The sequence below is a fragment of the Euleptes europaea genome, chromosome 2 (assembly GCF_029931775.1).
Source record: "Euleptes europaea isolate rEulEur1 chromosome 2, rEulEur1.hap1, whole genome shotgun sequence".
Taxonomy (NCBI): Eukaryota; Metazoa; Chordata; class Lepidosauria; order Squamata; family Sphaerodactylidae; genus Euleptes; species Euleptes europaea.
The window spans coordinates 52,938,308-52,948,953 of record NC_079313.1 but is presented as its reverse complement, the minus strand read 5'-3'; the positions used below and the strand labels follow the sequence as shown (position 1 = coordinate 52,948,953).

The following is a 10,646-nucleotide window of genomic DNA, read 5'->3' as shown; positions in this document are numbered from 1 at the left end:
TGGCTCTTTGTTCCTGTGTATCTACCTCTACTGCCCTCTGGCATTGCACCTCTCTCTTTTTTTAATCCTACACATTCTGCTGTTTGCTAAGAGTTTGTATTCCATACATTTCACCTCTATACCTAGGTCTAAACTTGCTGCAATCCCTCCCAATGTTCTTTGATTTTCCGATAATTCCGCGATACAGACGATGATTAATGCTGGCTAGACTGAATGCCATCCCATCACAGGAGTTAATAGGTCGTTTAAATAGGGTACTGTATTGTGAGAGAGTATATCAATGTGGTTCTGGCCAAATAGACACTCTTTAGCATTCCTTGTTTAGCTGTGACTTGCTCAACGAGGCTAGACAGATGGATAAAGCCTTTTATTCAGGAATCTGTCTCTAAACTGGATATTCTGAGGGTTCTTTTAGCAGGAGTGAATTTTAATACTACATTGGCAGGCGCCAAATTTCTTTCCCAGTCAATTAAGATTAAAAAATACTAATTTCCTTTTGAGGTATTTAGATAGTTCCTTTTTTCCCTTTTTATTTTTTTGTCTTGGGCTCAGTGTGACATTGATCAGGGTCAAATTGGCCATATGAACAGTATCATTAAAGTAAGTATTCCATACAGTCCCTAATCTGAAAATTAAAAGTTAAGAACATTAATATTAAAATTGAAAGGTGTGCAAGTTTAAGCTTCGCAATCAGCAGGCCCATAAATCAATCTGCTGATAGACTGAACCACCTCAGCCTGCACTATTCACTTCCACTTGAGAGGCTGGGCCAGGAGAGGAGAGAATGGATCTCCACTCCCCCTTCTGTGGTCATTTGGTTCAGCCAGAGTTTACGCTACTCCACCTGGAAGCTGGAAACAATGTCATCACTCAGGGGATTTCAACCGCAACACATACACCCCATTTCACCTGGGCACTTCCATCTGCCACTCAGGAGATCCCCCATTCCCAGGAGGAGGCTAGCAACCCAAGTTGTAATTTCAGGAGAGCCACACTGGTTAAGATCAAGAGGCCATCAAGGAACATTTAGGGATAAACTAGACAAACTCCTGTTTAGGGGCTCACAATATGAGGGATCTCTAAATAAGGGGGGGGAGTTTTACCTAGATTATAGTTTTCTTCTTTTTGCCTTCACCTTTGTATATATGTGACAATAAATCTTTCATATTTATCTTTTCAGTGTCCTTTATTTGAGATCAATAAAGTATTATCATGCAGGGCCTCTTAAATTAACACAATTTAGGGCCTCATCATGTCATAATGTAAGTTGCTATCTATTCCTGCTTTCTTTTTCTTTGGATTTAGGTAATCTATTACTATAGCTAATAATTGATGATACATACATCTATATGTGCCATCAAGTCACAACTGAATATGTAAAATAAATAAATAAACAAAATAAACAGACTTATGGCAACTTACGAAAGTAAGAAGAGCCATGCTGGATCAGACCAAAGGCCCATCAAGCCCATCATTCTGTTCCCACAGTGGCTGATCAGTTGCCTCTAGGAAGCCCACAAGCAGTACAACTGCAACAGCATCCTCCTGCCCGTGTTCTCCAGCAACTCATATAAACAGGCATACTACCTCTAGTACTGGAGGGAGTAGATATCCACCAAAACTAGTATCCCTTGATAGCCCTGTCCTCGATTAATTTGTCCACTCCCCCTTTTAAAGCCTTCCAAGTTGGTGACCATCCTGTGGCAGTGAGTTCCGCATGCTGAGAGAACTATCCTAAAATCATAGAGTTGGAAGGGACCACCAGGGTCATCTAGTCCAACCCCCTGCACAATGCAGGAAATTCACAACTACCTCCCCGCCACAACCCCAGTGACCATGCCCAGATGTCCAAGATGCCCTCCCTTTCATGATCTGCCTAAAGTCATAGAATCAGCATTGCTGACAGATGGCCATCTAATCTCTTCTTAAAATCCTCCGGGGAAGGAGAGCTTACTACCTCCTGTGGAAGCCTGTTCCACTGAGGAACTTCTCTAACTGTTAGAAAATTCTTCCTAATGTCTAGACGGAAACTCTTTTGATTTAATTTCAACCCATTGGTTCTGGTCCGATCTTCTGAGGCAACGGAAAACAACTCGGCACCATTCTCTATATGACAGCCCTTCAAGCACTTGAAGATACTTACCCTATCACCTCTCAGTCTTCTCCTCTTCAGGCTAAACATACCCAACTCCTTCAACCTTTCCTCATAGGACTTGGTCTCCAGACCCCTCACCATCTTTGTTGCCCCCCTCTGGACACGTTCCAGCTTGTCTACATCTTTCTTAAATTCTGGTGCCCAGAACTGAACACAATACTCTAGGTGAGGTCTAACCAGTATTTCCCTTTGTCTGTCCTGAATATCCCACCCTTCAGCTTCAGTGGATGACTCCTTGTTCTAGTATTATAGGAGAGTTCACTCTCTCCACACCATACATAATTGTTGATAGGCCTCTATACATTTTTGTGAACTATTTGCAGGCCATCTAAGCTTAGCGTTTTTTTAATGTCACCTGAGCAAGCTACCATCATTGGGCCCCACATCTCTATCACAAACCTAACAAAATGGCACCAGCATCCCTCCTCCCTGCAGTGGATATACAGGTCCAGTATTATGGGAAGGCGCCAACTGAGGCTCATAGTACAGCACAGGACACACTACTGACTGGAGGAAGGATACAGGCCACTGCCTGGATCCTCCCTGGAAGGTGGGGACCGTCTTGCCAGTGCACATAATTTCCAGCAATAATCCAAAAGTGGCACCTTGGCTGGAGGTGACTCACTAGGGTTCTAGCACCCCTAGACTGGAGAAGTTGGACCAATCTGTGGTCTGCTGGCAGTGGAGGAAGCAGAGTGAAAAAGAGCCACAAGCCCTGCTCTCCCCTTCAGTGCCTCTTCCACAATGAAACGTGAGGCTGCCTCACTGCAAGGCCGTCTGGATACCATTTCCTGGTAGGAGCAGCACCGGTACAAACACATCCCTGACTCTTTGACACCCCTTTCTGACCTTAAATGAGTTGAGAGTACCACACTACTCTCTCTTTGACACAGTCAAAATGAGGAAGGGGATCTAAATATAGGGACTAATTGATCCCCATGGTGGAGCTGTGGCTCAGTGGCAAAGCATGTGCTTTGCAGGCCAAAAGTCCCAGCTTCAATCTCTGGCTTCTCCAGTGACTAGAATCAGGTTGGAGGGGACATGAAAGACCTCTGCCTGAGTTCCTGGAGAGCTGCTGCCAGTGAGAGTAGACAATACTGACTTGGGTGGACCAAGGGTTTTACATAGGGTTGTCAACCTCCAAGTACTAGCTGGAGATCTCCTGCTACTACAACTGATCTCCAGCCGAAAGAGATCAGTTCCCCTGGAGAAAATGTCCGCATTGGCAATTGGATTCTATGGCATTGAAGTCCCTCCCCTCCCCAAACCCTGCCCTCCTCAGGCTCCACCCCAAAAACCTCCCGTCGGTAGCAAAGAGGGACCTGGCAACCCTAGTTTTACACAATATAAGGCAGCTTCATGTGTTCACGCTGTGGTCAAGGGCCCGTAAGATCCTACAGGCAGTCTGGCTGATCATCACTGTACAAATGCCACCACTTAAAATTTAACTCTGAAGCCTTAATGACACCGCATTGGTTTCTTTCTCAGCAGCAATGAAAAAGGAAGAAATGTGTTGGATGAAATGTACTGAGGAATTGCTTCTGAAAGTGTTTATATGTGCAAAGTGAAGCCCAGGATATTCACAACTGAACATTCATGAGAAGAAGGTAGAGAAAGCTACTGTTTGAAAAATACAGAACTGGCTCTGTACCAAACTATTTACTAGGTTGTGCAGTACACAATATCAGTTTTGGTTAGTAATAGTTATAGGTATATGTATTCTTCATAATCAGCAATATTAAGACAAATAAATTATCTTCATGTTGATGTAATAAAAGCAGAGCATCAATGCAGATTAAATACTAACATGTCTTGTCATGTCTTCCATGACTACATATGCCAAAAGCCAAAATGTACTTAAGGCAGCGTCATCTAACAAAAAATATTTAAATTCAGATTAAAGTGTTACAGGACAATTTCGCGTCTTACAAAGTGGCCTGATGTCAGGCCTGCTTTCCACTGCTCTCAGCAGCCTGTCAGACTGTGAAGGTTTTAGTTTCGATTCCACCAGGTGCCTCTCAAGGTGGGACTTGCTAACTGCTGAATTCCTGTTCCAGCGCTATCTCCCATGGGAACGGCTCCTCGGTAGACCTGTTGTGACTAATACTTTCCCATATAGGCCCTGCACTATGCTCCCAGTTTCCATTCGTGCCTATGTACCTGTAAGCTCTGCATACCTGTATGTTTTCCAATAAATCAGCTCTCTTTTGGACTCTTTGTCTGTGGATGCTGTTTGTGGGATTACCACGGGGACAAGTGCTCACATTTTGGCACGAATGGAAAATGTGTGCTGTGATAAAGTCATTAGTCTTTAATGTGCCACAAGGCTCTTTGTTATTTTAGATGCAGCAGATTAACATACCTCCACCCTGGAAGTTGTTATTATGGAACATGGCATGTGGAACTAGGCGACTTGGCATCCATTTGATCCAGATTTGGGCCCCCTCTGTGGAGAGGGAGAACACTGAGCCCATACTTGTGGAGGGCAGGAAGCGGAGAGCGATGAGGTGGCTGAAACAAGGTAGACAAGGCTGGAATGGAAAAGGACTTCCAGCACTAGAAATCCCGCCCTCTTCCTCCTCCCTATGCTGCTCCACTCCACTGTCATTCAAGGCAGAGCTCATATCCACACACAGCTCCCTTTAATATTTGAGTCTTTGATCTTAAAATGCTGTGAGAGCAGCTGCATCAACACCATGATGCTCTTCCTGGCCCAGAGATATAATGTGGCATTAGTTGGGAGGAGGGAGAAGAAGCTCCTTTCTTCTCCTCTGAAGGGAAGAGCTTCTTTTTGAGGGAAGCTGACAAGTAGCTAATTGCCTCCATGTCTACGGTCAGCTTCCATCTCCATCACCACACTAGCTTGCACAACGAACACACGGGAAGAGGAGGAGGAGGAGGAGAGCTGAAGGCTCTGAAAGATTTCTTCCTCTGGACATCTGCAAACAGACGTCTGAAGATTTAAGAAAGGACTAGGTGTTTTAAAACAAGCTGTCTGCACAGGGCAGGCTGACCCAAACTAGGGCTACCAAGTTGTGGTGAAACATGTGTGTTACTGCCTGCAGGAGAGGAGGCCAGTGAAATGGAAGAGGGAAAGAATGGCTGATTTGTGTTCCTGCTTCATCGGTACATTTTAAAGTAAACGTACCTTCTCTGGATTGCAGCTTGTCAACTCCAACCCCGACGGAATTATAGCAATGACAAAGTATACCAATAAAACAAAGCCCAGTAATTATAATTACTAAAGATCTGAAGGCAGCACTGGGTTTGATGTGCAATGTGCTTCGGAGTAAAAACATGCTTTTCATAACTGGTGGGGAGGTTTTACAGAATGTGTGTTTCTTCCTGCCACTTGTATAATTCAGGCAAAATTTTTTTGAATAGAACCACACCTGTCAAGCAAAAGTTATATCTGAAGGTAATGATGCAAGCTGATGTCATAAGAATTTAGTAAGAGTCCACCAACCAGATACGGTTTGCCACAGCATACAACCAGATACCCTAAAGGCCTACAAGCAGGGGCCCACAACACTGCAAGCACATAATGCTTAATTGTATCAGTGTACTCAGATGCTTTTCTTAAAATTCCTGCCACAAACGATTTAACAAGCATACAAAACTAGATTTCTGAGGAAAAGCTAGTATATTGGCAGAGTAAACACAGCGTAGTTACTCTTCTGATTTAGAAATTGTACAGTATATTCAAGGATGTCCCCTTCATGGGGAAAAACGTAAGTAAGAAAGGGGAAGAAAACAAAATGTCAGGCAGGAAAATAGCCACTTTGAGTTATGGTATGCCTGATATTGCTAGATTAGGGGGCAGTTTCCAGTGAGGATATGGAATTCAAATTTTAAAAACCAAACAAAAAACAGCCTCTGAAAACTTTCAGGAATCTACTTTCATAACTACAAATTTAAATTTCACAAACAATTACAGGATTTTACGAACTCTTTTCTATTCTTTCTCACCCTCTTCCACAGTGGCACATTTTGAATCATGTAGCAAGCATCCACTGCGCTACCATTTACGTCCCACAACTGAAATCCAAGGTGTAAAGCCTAATATAGGATGCTGAGGTCTTGAAGTAAAGCAAGGAGGGAAGTTCCATATGCACAGTGGCACAAAAATCCATTCATTGTAAAAACATTCTGACAAGAATTCTTGAACTGAGATAAAGGCAAAGGTACCCCTATGCTTTCTGATGTCAGTTCAATTGCTAGGGAACAGCAGTGTTTGCTATCTGCTCCACTCCCTAGGGCTCCCTAGCTTGATGTGTACCCCACCCTAAACTTGTTTACCCAGGAGTAACTCCCATTTGGGTTATGGGACTTTAGTGAGTTATATGAAGGAACTGGAGCCTTAGAGCACTTAGAAATAAGAATATGAGCGCATTCGAGTTGCATAGCATTGTATCTTCAGCAATGATCAACCAAGCACTTGCAGCCGACCTACAAGCAGGGCATGAGAACATCAGCCCTCCCACAGTCTCCAGCACCTGGTACTCAGAGGAATCCTGTCTTTGAAAATGGAGGCTCATGGCTAATAGCTAGTGACAGTCCACGAATCTATCAAACTCCTCTTAAAGCCAACTAAGCTAACAGCCATCACTGTGTATCATCTAATAATGCATCTGAAACTACTACTAATCAGCTTAATTTGATGATCCCCAAGTTCTAATATTATGAAAGAGGGAGGAAATCTCTCTATCCCTACTCTTCATACAATTCATAATTTTATAAACTTCTATGATCTCCTTTATGTTGCCTTTTATCTCATACACTCATATAACCCCGCTCCATAAAACACTGAAATCTGTCGTGCCCATGCTTTCAGAAGGCTGCTGAACTGACAGATGATGAGAGTGGAAATAGTGGAATCAATTAGCAGAAAATTAGTTGTAGATCCATTGTATAGATTCCAAACATTATATGAAACATCAAAATGAAATAGATTAATTTTCTATTAATTTTCATGCTGTGACAGGGAAAATTCATAAAGTAGAAAATGACTAGTGACAAGCCGAATCCATTAATCTCACAGGCTTCTGTAGGATGATGACATAAATTCCAGGACAGGAAGCTTGAAACCACAATTTGGAGCCACTGCTCAAAATATTTCAACAATGAAAACCCTCATTCATTTGAAGGCTAGGAAACAGAATTTAAAATATTTTATACTGAAATTATTAGTAAGCATGTGTGTTTATGCCATATAATTCTTAAATTGACGGCTAAAACCATACTAAGCAATGGTATCCTTCATTTAAAAGTTCATCTATCCATAACCCTCACTGCCCAAGCATCACAAGCCTTCTCCAGATGCTTCCACATACAGACTGACTCAGATCTGCTTAGCCTAGCATCCTGTGTAAACTTCAGAGTAGAAAACATATCTTTGTTCTTAGGTACAACTTTTACCTAGAGGAGAAAACACAACACTTTAAAAGTTCAGACTTACTGTAGGGTAACACACTCCTGGTCTCTGTGTTTTCGCCATTAGGAGATGGCTCAGAAAGGTAATAGCAACTCACAACTACCACCGGCTACAGCTGTTGCTGCCTGCTAGTGCTTTATAAAAAGTGTCATCTTCATAATGTGTAAGGTGGAGCAATGATTGAGGGGTTGGCCTGACAGATGTAAATATTGCCCAATTTATTCAGTAGCACTGCATTTTTTTCTGCCCTGGGCAGAAATTTTAATGAAGAAATGTATTTATGACAACAAAGGAAATACAGAGACACGTGAATGGATCTTGTTCACAGTTGAGATAATGGGAGTATACAATCTATGTGAACTGTAACAGGACTTCAGAGACTAAACAATCTCTAATAAAAAAAAAACCAAGGGTGAATTTTTTAACCTATATTGGAAATATAGAAAGATAAGGAATAGCCAATTTCTCTATTTTTAGGGTCCCCTTCATTCAATGGACAGTGGTCCCAATTTTGTACATGTATTTTGCAGCATTAATCAAACCTCTCACAAGTGGTCAGACTTCATAACAAAGCTGGTACCGGGGCTTCATCATTATGGAGCACATATACTCGGCATAGGCAATGGGAACAATCCCAAACAAGTCTAATCAAAAGCAAGTTCCATATTATTCAGTGGGGCTTACTCCCAGGAAAATGTCCTTTGGACTGCAGCCTGTATGTTGAAAAGAAATTTGTAACATTAAAGCAGGATTTCCCCCCCCCCTTTTGAGTGAGCCGTGGACAAACCTTCATTTACCAAGGACTAAATTGGCAGCACAACCTTGATAGCCTCTGAGGTAGAGGTGGCCAACTAAAGGGAACCCACAGAGGCCAGGGACTGGGCAAATGCCTTGGCAGCAGGGCTGTAGGGGCCACAACCCACCAGTGTCCCCAGCAACAGTGCCACTGCGCCCAGAAGACATCATAAGGACATGATAGCACAGCTGTGACAGACGGAGGGGGGGGAACCAACTAGAGGGCAGCAGCCACAGGGACCCAGCTCCAGGGACATGTGAGGGTGAGCGGAGGAGTGGGGAAAGGCCACGTGCTGCCACGCCATGCCAGCGGCACGCAACCCCAACCCCTTAAAGGCACATGCTCCCACCTCACAGAACAGCAGCAGCAGCACCAAGAAACAGCAAGGCCTCCCCCACCCCACACACAAGGACTGATCCCAAACAGGTCCGCCCAGAAGGAAGCCTCATGTGAAACAAGTGACACAGAGGAAGCAAAAGGAACATGGGGCTGCCCAAGGCTGCCCAGTGGTCACCAGTGGGAGTGCCTCCTATGCTATGGCCACGGTGCACCCTGGGCAACCCCTCCATCACTTCCAGTGGTGCAGGAGGGGGCTGCAGGGTCCAGCGCAAGATTTCAGATTGCTGCTGACATGTCTGGAAGCACTCCATCTCTCCAATGACAGCCACCAGTCACTCAAAGTTCCCAGTAGCCACACCCTGAGCCACTGTGGGGCCCTCCAATCACTGCTGACCCTGGGCTACAGCATCCCTCCTCTCAGACTAGGTCTTCAGCTACTCCCTCTCACAGGCTACCCACATGGGCAAGAGGATGCACTGCACTGGGAGAGCACCCATGGCCATGAGCCTGGCAGCAGCTAAGAATCCCCAGCCCAACCAGGGGCTGCACCAGCCACATCAGGGACCAGGCCAGGGTGTATCGCATCCTCGGTAACCTCCGCCCCATTGCCATGGCCTCCACCCCACCACTGTCCAAAGATGTGGTATGCCCTCTGGGACGCCTCATCCACAACCACTTGCCCTGGGGACTCCCTGATGCCCAAAATCTGGAGGATGAGCAAACTGGCCTCCTCATCCTTTCTTGAAAGGGTGAGGGCACAGAGATGCTCCACAATAATGGCAAAGGAAGTCAAGGCAAAAGAACCTGGGCGGGGTGAGCAACACATCATTGGCTGCAGTGGTGATAGTCCATCACTGACTTCCAAATTCTCTTGGCTCACTGGTACTGTATGTGTAGCAGGGGAGCAACCCACTGGGGGGCTGATGGAGAGGTCAACTGGGGTAGTCAATAGACCTGCACCAACAGTGATGACTTTTTTCCCACAGCTCCACAGACCGTGAACTGGCTTTCAGGTCACCCCCTTGCCAGCCTCACTAACCAATGGCCTGGCACTGGCCTCCCCATTGAGTAAGTTGCTTCCGGGGAAAGTAAGGAGTGAGCAGGCAGCAAGAGGGATCACCCCTGCCACTGCCCCAGGGATGTAATACAGCCCTGAGGCCAGACACCCACTGGACAGGACCTTGATGCCAAGCCATCCACAATTATGGGTGAGATCATGACACACAGCACAACCTTGGCACTGGGCAGACCCTCCACCACTGTCCGTTCATAGGGAATGTCCTGGGACATGAGGGCATGTACACGCCACAGAAAAGATCCAAAGAAGTCATTCCACCATTACAGTGGCATGTAGGGCTGTGCAGCTTTTTCCAGTATTTTTCAAGTTCAGGTTTAATAAACCCAGAAATTTTTGGAAAATCAAAAAATAAAATCTGAATATAATGTGAGTTGCACCCTCGAGGAGCATTCCACCCTGTCCCTCGAGATCCCTGAGAGGCCTGGCCAGAGGAGCTTATTCAGCCTCAGACCGCTCTGACGGAGAATCTGAGCTACCCTCTCCCTCAGAGGACGCCAGGGCTCCAGGCTTTTCAGCAACCAGCCTGACCCGTGGCTCTCTTCCCTGGCTTCAGCTCCTCTCTGGCCTTTATAGAGACTGAGTACCAAAGCTCCGCCCAGTCCCACCCTTTGCCCACCTCTAGTCCTGCCCCTCCTGAGTGCATAAAAGGGTTCTGGTTGGGCCTTGCTTCAGCCCCAAGCCAGCCCGTTCAGCGTCAGAGGGGCCTCACATTCCTCGGCCCCGCCCCTGCCTAGCCCGCCTGACCATCAGCTGGTCAATGGGACTGTGAAGCAGCAGCATTGCAGTGGGTGGGGGTGGGGGGGGCAAAGCCAGCTGCCAGTGTCTTTCCTCCTCCTCCGTCATC

General features: G+C 45.5%; 1 protein-coding gene across 1 annotated transcript in view; it reads right to left on the bottom strand.

The window, feature by feature from the left end:
- Positions 1-7,701, bottom strand: part of LOC130473521 (uricase-like) — a 69,223-nt gene extending 61,522 nt beyond the window's left edge. The window contains exon 1 of the mRNA XM_056845059.1: positions 7,614-7,701. Coding sequence (XP_056701037.1) covers positions 7,614-7,652 — 39 coding nt within the window. The 5' untranslated portion in view covers positions 7,653-7,701. The remainder of the gene's footprint in view (positions 1-7,613) is intronic.
- Positions 7,702-10,646: the final 2,945 nt, after the last annotated feature.